Here is a 15,219-nt window from a genome sequence, read left to right as displayed (position 1 = left end):
AATTTTTCAAGTGTTCCTTTCTTCCCTTTCCATTTTGGCACAGTTTTGTTGAGAGCACGCAACAGGCCAGATTATTTAAGTACTCACAATACCGCATAGCAAATACATGACATACTATATACTTCTTCTTTTCCTTACTGCAAATCACAAAAGGTAACACTAGGACTCAAACAAAAACAAATTACCTCAGTAACTCCTGGAAAACTCAAGTGGTTAATCAGTTACCTTTTATTTACATATATATGCTTAATGCTGAATTAAGTTGTAAAAACCAAAGGCTGATTTATAGCCCCAGTCAGCCTTAATTAACATTGATTCCAGGGGAATAGTAAATGTGAATAGCCTTCACAATTGAGGTTGAACAATGAACTCACTGGGTGTTGTCCAATTTGTAGCATGATTTACATGGAAGCAAGCCCTTCTTTTTTCTCGGGTTACCCCTTTTTCATCTGGTGTTTAGGATGGGTTATATATAATCCATAGATAGGAACATTTGCTGTCAAATATTCTCCCTGATTTAGAGTTAGCCTTTACCATGGTCACTATAAATAAGGCAGAAAAAAAACCCAATTTGAGGCTTTGCAGGGATTCCTTGTTCTTGCAATGTGTCATCGCTTGTCCATTTCATGGCATTTTTACGAAGTGGCCATAATGAAAGTCAGATTAAATGTACAGGATATATACATTTAATCAACAGCCATTGGAGTCAGTAATGCTGGAAGAGTTATAAAAGCCCCCGTGAATGCAAATTTACTGCAAAAGAATTTGCGTCTTGGTGGTAGGAATATCTGCTGAATGGTACTACCTGACACAGAACACCTAAAACTTTCAAAAGTGAATTATTTAAGTGTAAGGTTTTGCTTGTAAAGCCGCCAGCTGCTGGATTTCAAGACTTGAAACTGTTCCAAAACATGGGACTAGGTACTTTATTTGTGCACTAGAGTAAATACTCTGATTTTACTGCCAATTTAAATGTGCTCAGTTTACAGTAATGAGCTTGTATAGGCAATATCTTGTTTATAGAAAGTGGAACAGGAAGAAACTAACATTAACCATTAACGGTAGCAATTTCTCTTGCCTTCAACTCTAGCTTTATGCCAAATAGATCCTTCCCATGTACTATCTGAAATATTTGCTATTACCGTTCTTTTTCTAAATCTGTGGGATAAATGGAGCATTCAATAAAACAATACACCTGATAGTTCCAGTTAACTTGAATTGCAACAATCTTTAGTAATTCCAGGGCACTATTTCTTGTTCCTATGGTGAAACGTATTTTAAGAACAAATATGTGTCCTGTGTACTAGCAAACCTGATGATAGGTGTTCATCCCAGCAGAATGTAGTTAACAATTTTAATCTTTTTAAAAAAGAACAGACCACTTCTGTAAGGGAAGCGTACTGAACTGTGGTTGCCTCCGCTTCTCAGGTTCTTGTACTCAACCAAGCTGTTTTATTCTTTCAAGACAGATCACGCGAGGAACCTATGTGTTTATGTACATACTGTAACCTTAAACAAACATCCTTACATTTCTTTTGGCCATCTGTTCCTGAAGCTGCAAGCTTTCCTCCCTTCCCCTCCCTCCTCAGCACACCCCCACGTACTTTGGGCATGGAGTTAACGCCGCAGAGCTCAATGGAAAGGGTGAGAGGGAAATCCTTCTTCCACACAGGTCACAGATCTCAGAGTTTCTTTGTTTCACTTACAGTCTAAAAAGTGACAATGATACACCGGAGGATTTCAGCTTGTGGTGTTAGTCACTAGAGATCATACTGGTGATTCTTTCATTATCTTATTTTGGCTGAGTTACCTCCAAAATGTCCTGTTGGGAACCAATACTTTGGTTTGCAAAGCAGTGTAATCACTGAGCAGGAAACACCACCCACAGTCTGAGAAGCTGACAGGCCACGGACATGAACAGGTTCAAGAGACAGACATTGTGCAAAGAAAGCGATAGATTGGTAATGTTGCGGTAGGTCCCGGGTTCAGCTACCTCTGAAAACCAAAACAAAAAGGAGGGGAAAGTAAAGCAAGGACGGACTCTGAAATGGATGGAAGGGCACACAACAAAGTGGCTGAGGCTAGAGGCACAGGGAAGATGAGGAAACACAACAGAAACACACCCATAAAGCAAAAGCACATGTAATTGTTGGTTTCTGTACACAGTTGTTACATCAGCGGGGTCTTCTCCAGGCAGCCACGGGTTCCTTCTGCCCATGTCCTGAGTCAGCTCTGAACCAGAAGCTGTGTCACTGCAGTTAGTGTGGCACTGAGCCTGAGCTAATAAGCCCTGCTGAGAACATGACTTCCATTTGGCTTGGAGAATGAGCAAGATCATGTCTGGTAACAGAAGATGCTATAGATGCATCTTTGCTGTCATATGTAAATATGAGTGTGCACCTTCCTTACTTTCTTTAAAATGCACAGGCACAATGACATCCTCACCATGTTCATTTCTTTTACAGACACTTTATATCTTTTGGTGTTGCCAATGTTCCTCTTGAGCGCTCTGACTGTATTTTCTCCTGGCTGCTTTTTTTGCTAGAATAGTGTTGTGGTTTTTTTTCCCAACTCAGTTTCTTCTCATCAATTTATGACTAGCTCTCTACTTCTTTCCTTCCTCCCTTACAGATATGTTAGAGCTTTGGTGTTCCTCTTTCCTTAAACACTCCGCATTTTGATGCTGATGCTTTTTTTTGGCCATCAGCCAAGTTGTAAACATTTAAGTTAGAATAAGTTTAAACTATTTAGTTGGCAGGCTGGTGTGGCTATCCTCATTGTACTATTCCAAGCCTAAAAAATCAGCAGCCGATGTAAATAATATCATACTATTATTTGACTAGAAAAGACAGGTATTACATTCCATTCATTTCCACATGAAAAAACATGTAATTTTTTTTGTCCTGGTTTTGCCACATCAAACTTTGCTATAAAGAAAACAAACAAAAAAGGAACCAGCAATGTGACACTGTTTAAGCAAAGTCCTTATATATGAACTGTCTTCCATTTTCTCCCTGAGCTCACCTGGCCGACCCAAGCCATGTACAAAGGTAACAGCTTCTTTATGGCATGGCTGTGAGACCGCAGAAAGTGCAAGATGAAAGAGGTAGCAAAGGACTACTCTGGGCAAGTTGTTTTGTGATGTTTCGTCGCCTCACCAGTGGGACAGGTTTTTGTCTCAGCATCTGTGGTGGTTCTGTGAGGAAACTGGACTGATACTGTATTCTTGTTCCGCAGCCATGATCGAAAAAGATAGGTCAGTTTCTACCACCTGAGTATCTCTGGAACTGAGACTCCTGAATCTTTCAAAGGGTCCCTCGGCTTTCTACTCATTCACAGTCGCAGGATCTGTGAGGGGTATGGGGCTTGGCTTTGCTTTACCCAGAGAAAGGTCCCTGTCTCTATAAACACAACCCCTCATGCAAAGAAGGGGGGTGAACATTCCTTCTAGCTAAGGGTGAACTACCTCCAATGAAGTCAGTGGTAAAATTCAATGAGGCCAGAACCTCCCCTTAGACGTTTAAACTTGTATTTCAGGGAATACAGTGAAAGCACATTGATACCTGAACTCCAAGGAAACCCTGTGGTGCCTGCACTTTTTGAACAAGGAAGTTCTTAGAAAGATTTCAAGGACAGGAAGAGTCTGAATACCTGGAAAACCTTTCACTCAGTCATTTTCCTAGAGTGACTTATTTCATATTTGCTAATAAATAATTGCATCCTGTTCTTGAAAGTCATTCAGTAGAAAATAACTGGCATGTAGACAGCTACCAGTAAAAAATCTACTTTAAATAAACTCATTTGTCATTACCTCTCTCAAGACAGCTGTTGTCAGCACCATTAAAATTCAAATTTGGTTTCCCCATGACAATTAAAATGATGTCAACACTGAGAGAATTTAACAGTTTCCATTGTTCCAAGCAGATAAGCAAGTTAATTCTGTGCTGCAAGCCATCACTGTAGCCATAATCGACTGACTGTGTATTGAAGAACTGTGATGTTTGAGATTATTCAGCCCTGACTGGGTTGTATCAGTCACCAAATGTTTACTTACTGAATTGAATGATTACTCCAAATCCTTGTCTTGTCTCCAGCGGTTTCAAGGCTTTTTCCCTGATACGAGTATTTCTTTTTTTAGTTTATTATTTGTTACAGTTTTTGAACCAAATATGAATGTCAACGAAGTTATTTAGAGTTTGATATTACTTCTCTAGTGACACTGCCACAGAATACAGAAAGACATCAGGGGCTGACCCTTAGCCTGAACTCTTGAAAACTGTAATTTTCACAGGCATAAATAAGATTCAGCTCTTTTATATGAGAATCTGCAGCCTTTCCCAGGAGTTTGTCATTATATACATTACTGTTTGTTCATACAGGAAGACTGATGACTTTTCTTCCTTTTCTAGATTTTCATCAATAATGAGTGGCAAAATTCTGAAAGCGGGAGAATATTCCCAGTATATAATCCAGCAACAGGAGAGCAGATCTGTGAGATCCAGGAAGCTGACAAGGTAACGCATCCCGAGAATGGGCAGAAATGTACAAACAGATCGAAGCAACAGGCCCAGAATAGCACTGCTGGGACAGTTATTTATCGCAGTTCCAAACCCCATCATGTTGTACATGTAAGGTTGTACAACAGCAAATTTCATAAGTCTGGTAATGTTAATTGCCTCAGTGCCTTTTGGTTTTTTTCTTCTCTCTTGACAGGTTGATACGGACAAAGCAGTGAGGGCAGCTCGCCTTGCTTTTTCTCTAGGTTCAGTTTGGAGGAGAATGGATGCATCGGAAAGAGGCCATCTTTTGGATAAGCTAGCAGACTTGGTTGAAAGAGACAGGGCAATTCTTGCTGTAAGTGGCACATGAAAATCAACACTCAAATCACCTGTCAGTTTTACATTCTGAGAGCAAATTAGTTCATAAATGTGTTAATATGAATTCTATTTCCAAACTACACTCAGCTGGATGGCTAACATGGCTGACTGTCTACTTAAGACCTGATCCAAAGCTCATAAAAGTCAACAAGAGTCTTCCAGCTGACTCAAATGAGCTTTAAATTGGACATCAGACAAACGAACAGGTATGCGCACACATGTATGCCTGTTACGCACGCTTGTAACTTTCCTAAAATTAAAAAAAAATGAGAAGACTGAGTGAAGGGATTTGTGCTGATATTAATGAAATGGCAGGTGAAATGCCTACTGACACTCCAGTGGTAACATAAATTCTGGGTATTGCACTATTTCGCTCACGTATGAAGCCATCTAAATGGTGGCATTGTTAATGTGGTTTTCCGCATGTCAAGTGCTTTGAACTAAGCTGGTGAACATCTTAATTCCAGCTTTGTCAACACTTAAATCATCTTACCACCAGTGTATACTGTAAAATCGCCACAGGGAGAAGGAAGTGCACAGCAAATCAAGTTTACTCTGCCTGTCATTTGATTTGTATTTCTAGAGCCAAGTTCTTTACTGAATTGCACCGCAGGCAACGCCATTAATTGCTCTTGGGGATATAAGTCAGTGCAGAATTAGGCCTCCATTCTTCTCTATAGAAACTCATTTGATGGTTGGTGTGTTACACACGGGCGTACTTTGCCCATTCTTAACGATTTCTATTAGACAGCTATGGAGAATGAGTTAAGCTACTCAACATCTTAGGATATTTTATTGGATTGTTTTTGCTAAATGATCTTAGGAACCCCTAAGAGGATAGCTTATAAGATACTTTTAAAAAGAGGAATATTAACTTAAAAATAAGGACATTAGCTTGTTAATTTATGAGCTTCCCTAGAGGAGAGTTTGTTTATTTGATGGCAATAAATAAACTGGCTGTACAGTATAGATATCTCAGACCTCAGCAGGAGTCTTGGCAGCCACATAGAGAAATTTTTATATTCACATCAATTATATAAAGAGGGATATGTCCATTCTTCTCTTTATGGATTCAGATCATTAATACGGGGTTACAAGGAGCCCCTTCTCAGCTGTTATCATTAACATAACAGAACCTAGTTTGACAGGCATTTTTATCTTGGCTCCTGATGAAAGCAATTTAGCATTTATATATCTGGACCAAACACAGTGGCTGTTAGGTCCAAAATACACACAGGCACATGTACATGCATGTGGATACACACACAAACCCACAAGACAGACAGACACACACACAAATAAACACACATACCCGCACACGTCCTTAAAATCATAGTCATTCCAGAATACTCCAGAAGGAACCAGATTTTATTTTTTTTAAAGAAAATGGTTTTTATTCACATTTTCAAAAAGTAACACAGGGGATCAGATAGTTGTTCTGAACCTTGTGCATTAAGACTATACTAAGACATAACTGGTTGGTCTTCAGAAAAATCTTTGTCGTGATTTTAAGACAGTGTTAAGACAGTGAATACTTAAGTACAATAGTCTAAAAATGCCACTGTGCTTATATCTCTTAACTTTTTCTTGACGTCTAGACTATGGAATCACTGAACAGTGGCAAACCTTTCTTGCAAGCTTTCTATGTGGATCTTCAGGGAGTCATAAAAACCCTGCGGTATTACGCCGGTTGGGCAGACAAAATCCATGGAACAACCATTCCTGTAGGTAAGGGAGACTAAAGCACAGGTAGGCACCTAAACCTTCTCATGGCCAAATGGCTTAATAGACTACAGCTACGTGAAAGGTAGAAGAGAACCTTGTTTTGCTCTTACAGTGTGTAGTATGTTGCTGAAGCAGATGTTGAAAAGTCAGCAAGTAGATGGCCTGCTATTGTTCTGCCCTACACGCACATCCAAGAGAGCGTTTTGTTTCTTTCGCATGTGTCCATCTCAGAGGGAGACAGCTCAATACCTACATTTAAGTATTGTTACACCTATAAAAATGGATGCAGTATAAGCCTGAAAAATACCTTGGAACACATGAAAATAGCGTTAGCTGTCTGCTTAAGAAACAGTATGCTTATGTATGTATCTCGTTTATATATGTCTTCTTACCCTATGCAAATCATTTTCCTTAGTCCTAACACTAGGTCCAAATTCATTTATACTTTGAGAGAGTTTGTAATGTTACTATAGAGAACTGTACATATGTATCAGATACATTTTGTTATTTATGCTTCTTCAAATTATTCAGTGGGATGAGTTTTATATTGTATCTATGAGATAAATCTTTATGGGCACTAAGAAATTAGTTATTTTGCTCTTATTTTTTGCTAAAGAGATAAGAAAAGAAAAAATCCTTACCATTATTTTTATTTAACAAGTCTCTTCCTCCTGCCCCTCCCTGCCAGCTGTTTAACAAATACAGGCTGCATTTCCTGTTGCAAACATATTCATTTACAGTCTGGAATAGATGTACCAACTGCTATAATTATGCAAAATGGCAAATGGTAGAAGAGAATGATTTTATGCAGGTGCAGTCATTAAGACAAATGTTCTCATCTTTTACCTGCATAAAATAAATCTTTGGAAAAACAGCAAGGAAAACCAACATTTATTCTATGGATTCTTTGTGGCTTCCTGGTGCACACTGTTCATTGCACATGCATGTTTATTACATTTCACTGAAGGAGACCAGGAAGGCACACTCACAGGTAAACAAATTTTGCTGTTGCCCATCTATTTCCATAAAATTACATTCCGATCGCTGCAGTACAGTAGCTTGCCTCCGTGCACAAAACTGCCAAAGTTAGGTGAGCAGATAAATTGAAAACACAAAATTTTCATGAGGAAAACAGATCATGTAACTCTTATTGCCATGTTACTCATCACGGTGTTTCAGCTTATTAAAATTGCAGGGTGTACTGACTGATGTTTATCATCACTAGTATACTTTCACCAAAGAAATGACAATATTAATATTTCAGGTGTATACACTCCTGTAAACACTCTTGAAGATTTCCACAGTCATTTGGGCTGAGATTCATAAATCCTGATTTTGCTGCTTGCACTTCAAATTTAAACATGCAAAAGTGCAGAGCACACCATAAATTCATATATTCAGCAAATTTCCTGTTCCCTAATCCCTTTCTCCCTGGTGAGTGAATGCCTCCTTCTCACTCATTAGCCCCGCAGGTACACAGAATAATTTAGGTCAGGCACCAAAAGGCATTGCCAGGTTAAGGAGAATAAATATTCTCTGCTTATTCTTGTCCTCAAGTAGTGTATCAGATGAAAACCCTGGTTTTTTCAGTGAGGTGGGCTACACTGTGGGAGAGGAAGGCACATTTTCAGCAGGCTTTCCAAATGCAAACTTTTGTGCTAACACACAGTTATCAGTAGTGCAGAATTGTAAGTCCATTCACAGATTTTCAGGGTATCAATTAGTTCTTCCTCTTGGTTTAACGCTCCTCTCCATTCCTCTAGTTTCACACCATAAATTTGTCATTCTCATAAAGCTATTTTAGAGCAAGGCCAGTGTTAAACAACGGTGCTCTTTACATTCACTTACCATCAGCTCATCAACAGAAATCAAAGACAAAAAACCAAAATAAAACCCCTATTAAATCTCAATCTCTTTCTGTTCAGTGTGCTAATAAATAGACAAATAGAACAGTGCATTTTGCAGTCACATTCCTTTTGGTCCCAGAGCTGCTAAAACCTTCAGGCTGCCCTTTGCTTGCTCCCACACGTAAAGACTTGATGATTTAAATTAAAACAGAAAGAGGCTAGACTAGAAACTGTTAAACTAATACACTGAATGCAAGCAAAAATGTATCTTTGAATCAATATATGATATGATAGGATACTGCTTAAAGAACCAGCTCGGCTCTCCTCACCCACTTGTTTGCTGTGTCCTGCTACATGAGGCACTTGACCGTATTATGATTGTTATGCGAATATCTGGGACAGAGACTCCTGATGGAAATCTGCGCAAACACATCTGTGGAAGGTATTGCTGTCCCAAAGTGAGATCCCTGGATAAATGGGGCCTGCTTTCTGGTTAAAAAATAAAAAAAACTTTGGGCCAGGTGCTAAGCAGCTGCAAATTGATCTGGCTCTACTAATATCAGCGAGGACTGAAGAATGCCAGTTTATATCAGCTAAGAATATTAAAAAAAACTTTTAAGACAAATTTTTAGATTGGATGGGGGATCAGACTGCCAGAGCCCTCTCAGGCAATGTTCTTCTGGCTGCCAGCTAGTAGAAGGGTAAAAGTAACAATCATCAGCAACGGCAGCTTAGAATAAATGTCATTAGCATGACTTGTATAAACTAATCTAAAATTCTAACATGTTTTAGAAGTCTCCTATTTAATTTCTGAGCACAGAGGAGCATTCTGTGCTCACTGTTCAGAAAAAAAAATTCACTTCATCAATCTTGAGTTATTTTGCCATGGTAACAGCTTGTTTTACATTATGGACAAAGTGGTTCTTAGATACATCTTTGGCCTGTCCAGAGGCATCTGAAGCTTCTGAATACCTTCAAGTCACATACGTTCACAAAGATATTGTTAGAAAGCAACCTCAAAAATCCCATCTTAACAGTAAGTCTGTGGATGATGAACTTTGGAAGTAGGTGTCAAAAAGGGCAGCTGTCAAGTCTAATGGAGGAAAGCAGTGCAAGCAACTCCGCATGGGAGGTATTGCTCTACAGAAAGAACGTTCTGCCTACGTTCAGTAGAGTTAACCACCATTTGTCTGACTTGGCAAGCAGGTTCAGGTTATCTATAACTTTATGTTATGAAGCACACAGACATGTGGCAATGATTATGCAGTGACAATCTAAAGTCAGACACTGCTAACGTAACTGTGTTACTGTTATGTTGTCACCATCCTTCTGGCTGAGAATCCACCTCTCACAGTATTACCAAGTACAAGCTGGTATTTTTAGCTGACTCCTCTATGTGTCTCTTGAGCACTTAGACAGTTTTGCCTGTATATAATTCTCTGTATTTTGACTCCTACTTTACTTCTGTCTGGTTTGATTATTCTTCCTACGGGCTGTGAGCCACTGCTAGCATCTGTGAAAGATAACCTAGAAAATCAAACTGATCATCCCAATTTGTGAAACAAATATTCTCATCTCCACTAGGAAGTTGATAAGCATCTAGAGATCAAAATGGTGCAATGACATTTTGTCAATGCAAAGCAAACTGACTGATCAACTATTTTCTTCCCCCTTTTCCTAATGTGAATCTCTCCCTCCCTGCTGTATTTCCCCTGTTCTGTCCCTTGTTCTTGGTTGCAGACTATTGGTACCTTTCTCATAATTACTCTGTAGCTGGCCCCCAGCTGATGTATTAGCTACTCTAGCTCAGGTTTCTACTGACCAAATCCTGTAAAGTAGATGTACAGAAATAAGCAGACCTGAAAATAAGTTATTTTCATTCAAATTCTAGTTGAAGTCTTTACTTAAACCCAAGAAGCTTTATGGATTAACCCATTTATTGTTGCCAGATGTATAGTACAGGACATTGCAGCACATTCCCAAAATGTACTCTCCGTTGTGAATTTGATCTAAATTCAGAGGTGGTTTGAGCCTGGGCTAGTTGATACAGCTACAAGACTCAATTTAGATACAAAAGTGCTGTAAATCTACTTTGCACTGATGCAGGCCAAGCACACTAACAAAGCTGATGGTTAGACAATACCTTAACCGGTCCTCACACAGAGCAGGTCATTTTCCTGCTCTTTATCAATTGGGAAGAAACCTACACCGTTATCACAGCATGTATGACCTCAGCGCGTCCTCCCAGACCACCGGCAAGTGCTGAAGCAGCAACAACCGTGCAGCTTTGTGAAAGAGCATGAACTCCATCAGCCCCTGTGACAGTCACTTATACCAGCTGTGCAAAGTGAGCCAGCAGAGGGGCCGGCCGCGCTGAGCTGGCCAGGCCACGGGAAAAGTTCCCACAGACCACAGGCCTGGCCCCAAATCACAGATCTGTTTATTTCACGACCTGACTCAGGCTGCCCTGAACTCAACAGTGTGTTAGTTAAGGACTGCAGATCCAGCGTAGCACTCACTTTAATTAATGATACCTCTCACCCCTGGAGCTTTTTGACATTTTTGTTCATCAGGACCTTAAAAATAATTAAGATCAAAGAGTTAATTAAGTAATTCCCTTTAGCCTCATACCATCCACACCTGCCGTTTGTGAACACGCAGTCTGCTTTTCCTGCATCTTTGTTGTTACGATCATTCTTAGTCCCTATTCTTATTTCTTGACTCAACTGACTCGACTGTCAAAAGTCGAGTGAGAAAAGCCCATCATTTCCAAGTTTCCAGTGACTTGGTCCCTTCATTTATTTATTCAAACCAAACCATTCACAAACCAAAAGGTTGGTGAAAACGTTTCTTATTCTCTGGTGTCTTGTTTTCTAGTCGCATCCAACTTTTCCCTGTCAACTTAAATTGACTGCCTATTTAGCTTGAGGCCATTTCTGATACAGGGCTCGTTCTGCAAGTCAGCTATCAGAGCATGACTATATGATGACTCCCGTATTCTCCTTAGTGTTGTCTTCTGCAGTAAGTTATGCTCAATTGCACATCAGTCACAGGCTTCCTCTTCATTCCACATCTACAGATTGTGGTAAATCATTCTATTACTTCAAACTGCCTGTGTCTTCAATGGAAGATGAGTGAGATGTACGTTACTCTATTATCGCACATCTCCTTGTAAATATACCTTTATATTGCCGTGTTCCAGTCATGCCTTTCAGGAAATTGCCTTTGTGACTCTTCCTTCATTTCTCTCACCCTGAAATCAGGTGAGGCCCGTAAGTGGCTTCCTTGCTACTGCCCTATTTTTCTGCGGTACAGCTTGTCCTCTTTCCCAAGGAACAAAGCAGGGTACTTTCTGCTGAGATGCCTGCTTCCTTTGTTCTACAGAAAGAACAATTAGGTTGCTCCTGAACCTAGGTTTCCCATGCTGGCTCATGAAAAAACATTTCCATGACTTCTTTATTTCTTTTACTGCCATCAAAGGCTGATCCTTAGAGCTTTTCCCCCCCTCTATTTTTTTTTTTTTGTTCTGCCAAGTCAAACTGCACTTGAGAGTAACCATGCTCATCTGTTTCAGATGGAGATTATTTTACGTTTACAAGACACGAACCCATTGGAGTGTGTGGACAGATCATCCCTGTGAGTATCTCTACTAGCGCTTTGTATTTATTTTCATTTGAACCAGCTCTCTTTAAAGACACATAAAACATGGTCCTCAGCTATGTGTGTTTTCCATTACGAAAAAAGCTGAGCTCATATTGTTGACATATCTTTAACAGTCTCCCTGCAAATGCTTATTTGAACATGCTAATAGGGTTTAGGCTCTGTTATTAGGAGTTAAGTTCTCAAGTCATAGAATTCTCATGATTAAAACAAGCAAAGCAAAACACAGTGTTAATATGCTGTCAGTGGTTATGGATGTTCACACAACTTATGGAAAATTGATGCTTTGCTGTGGTAGTCTTTTTATTTATTTAGTTTTTACTGCGATTTAACAGGCTCCTCAGTTCCTGGGAGAATGTGATGCGTTTTAATTCCATTCTTTCCTGCTATTTCTTTTACAAGGCTGGAGGAGAAAAGGAAACTCCAGGAGACATATCATTACAATTAACATTGTGTAGCTAATAAAAGACATGAAATGTTTGTTTTATTTGTTATGAGAGAGAAACACAGTATTTCATCAAATCTAATACTCCCCCTACACCCCAATATACATCCTTAATATACTGTTGCTGAATACTGCATGGGAATTCCACTGCGAAGCTAACCTTTTCAGAAGAACCAGTTAACAGGCTTTGGCAGAAATTTCAATGGGAGGCTCACATATAGCTATTAAAATATTGTATGGAAGCTTTTTTCCTTGAGAAAGCACTGGGGAACTAATCAGGACATTCTCTGAAATTTTTGTTGATGTTTTTTATTTTATTCATGTTGACCACAAAACCACTGAACAGCAACATGCAGCAATTCCATTAAAAGAGGAGCAGCCAGAAAAGAATACTTTAACAATGTTAAACCCTATTTTCCTATTTATACTTGCTGTTATTTCACGTCTTTGTTAAGGGGTGGCTATTGTGTTTGGCACTCTGTAGAAACTCAGAGAAACATGCAAACAACTCAGAGAGTCTGTGGCTACACCCGTCCTGCAAACACCTACACATTCTCCTAACTTGACTCGTAAGTGGTCCCTACGAATGAATGATTCCGCAGCTCTGTCACCATTCTTCAGCCAAGCACATGGATAAGCATTTGGGAAATGATAACCCCAAAGCTGCTGGACATCTCTTAGGCTTGTCTCATTGAGCTTGACTAACAGACCTGTTGAAGAAGTTTGGCTACAGGCTGAAGATCATGCCAAAAGTGGGATTTATTTAGGTTAGAATTGTAAAACTCTTTGTTCCGGGTACCTGGACATCTACCGCAGTTATTCATTCTTCCACCAGGTTTGTCCTCCAAAACTTCAACATGGCTGTCACATGCATCTATTCTAACGCTCTGCTAATCCGTTACATATTTCCTCCACAGCTACCAGTCACAGAGTACAGCCCCTGGGCCGCTGCATGCACTTAGCCATTACACTAGCAAATATGTTATTACAAAAATAAAATTAAACAGCAAGCCTACCACTAAACTCCTCATCCTCTTTCACATCCTAGCTTCCATCACAACATGTGCTCTTTGGCAGCTCTGTAGCGTAAACAAGGCTATATACTACCCTATAAAACTCGGCAGAGCTCTCCTTGCCATACCATGAGAAGTGCAGGCTGTCAGCACACTGTTGGCCCTATAGCTCCCCTCCCAGGTTTATATACTGGAGATGGAATTAAAACATCACTTTGTCTCCAGAGTTTATAAACAACTGAGGGAGTAAAAAATTGGGTGTTCGGTGAAGGAAAGACAGTTGTGTATTTTTTCAAGCTAGCCAGGGGCTGGAGAGATGTCCATGAGAGTGGCAGCTGATATGCATCAGGCAATAATATGTTCTGGCCAGTGGCTGACTCTTTGTGACTGATATTTTCTATTTTCTTTCCAAAGGAGATTATTATATGCATTTATAAGAGTGATTGTGCAAATGCAGTTATTTTATTACTCTGGCATTTCCACTGAAATCGGTGGGTCTAGCCACTTAACCTGTTAGTATAAGGCCTTGATGCAGAAAGGCTCGTTACTCTTATCTTTATCCACAACGTGGTTTTGCATCAAACTAATATAATTCACTACATCTGCTGCTGCAGTTAAATGAAGTTGAAATTAATGACGATATAAAATTTCATATCAGCAAAGAGTGTTTTGCTCAGTTTTTCTTTTAACGTCTTCCATATAAATTGCTCAGTAAGAAGTTTTCAAGAAAATGAAATGCTTTGACCGAGCATTGACTTTTATGGGTTTTTTTATTGTAATCCTGTCAATTAAAGATGATATAATTTTAAGCACGAATTTTATATCTTAAGATGTATTCAGGGATAGGAAATTTACATCCAGAAATGCTTCAGCATGAACAAACCGTTCTTTCCAAATGCATCAGAAGCAAGAATTATTTGTCATGGGGGAATTAAAAGTGCCAATTGCAAAACAGCAAATGAAATTAAAAAATTGTGACTAAAAAAATTAACAGATAACAGGAGATTCTTTTATGAAGACTGCGGGTGGGGGCTGTATTTCTTTGAACAGGAGAGAAAGAACTAAAAGGTCACTGTTGTCGCTTTCTTAATGGCAGTAATTAAAAAAAAATCCTTGCTTTGTGCTGGGAAAGATTTATGTTGAGGATCAGCCTGAGAAATAAGTGAGGTAGCAGCTTGACATCTTGAAAACAAAACACCACTGCAATATTTTTCCATCTATCAACTTTTATTTTTTCCTACAGTGGAACTTCCCCCTGCTGATGTTTGCATGGAAGATTGCTCCAGCTCTGTGCTGTGGCAATACAGTAGTTATTAAACCAGCAGAACAAACACCACTCAGCGCTCTCTATATGGGAGCCCTCATCAAGGAGGTAAGAATAATTGACAGGAATAATGTCTCTGTCTCTCCTTGTGGGGAAGGAACTACCAGCACATGCCTGGTTTAACGTGCTCTGTCAGTTTTCATAAATTATGCTTCACTTCATTCATTCCTATTTTGACAGGCTGGCTTTCCACCAGGAGTTATCAATATTTTGCCAGGATTTGGTCCAATTGTTGGTGCGGCCATAGCATCTCATGTTGGCATTGATAAAATTGCCTTTACTGGATCCACTGAGGTAAGAGGATTCACGGATATGTTACTGTAAAATG

The 15,219-nt window shown here is 39.5% G+C and overlaps 1 protein-coding gene across 1 annotated transcript in view; it reads left to right on the top strand.

Annotated features, from left to right (window-relative positions):
- Positions 1-15,219, top strand: part of ALDH1A2 (aldehyde dehydrogenase 1 family member A2) — a 57,275-nt gene that overhangs the window by 20,262 nt on the left and 21,794 nt on the right. The window contains exons 2-7 of the mRNA XM_074601591.1: positions 4,410-4,514; positions 4,714-4,854; positions 6,476-6,605; positions 12,024-12,085; positions 14,811-14,939; positions 15,072-15,185. Coding sequence (XP_074457692.1) covers positions 4,410-4,514; positions 4,714-4,854; positions 6,476-6,605; positions 12,024-12,085; positions 14,811-14,939; positions 15,072-15,185 — 681 coding nt within the window. The remainder of the gene's footprint in view (positions 1-4,409; positions 4,515-4,713; positions 4,855-6,475; positions 6,606-12,023; positions 12,086-14,810; positions 14,940-15,071; positions 15,186-15,219) is intronic.

Source organism: Larus michahellis, chromosome 9, assembly GCF_964199755.1.
Source record: "Larus michahellis chromosome 9, bLarMic1.1, whole genome shotgun sequence".
Classification (NCBI taxonomy): Eukaryota; Metazoa; Chordata; class Aves; order Charadriiformes; family Laridae; genus Larus; species Larus michahellis.
The sequence above is the reverse complement of the archived record's forward strand: the minus strand, read 5'-3'. Positions and strand labels throughout refer to the sequence as shown.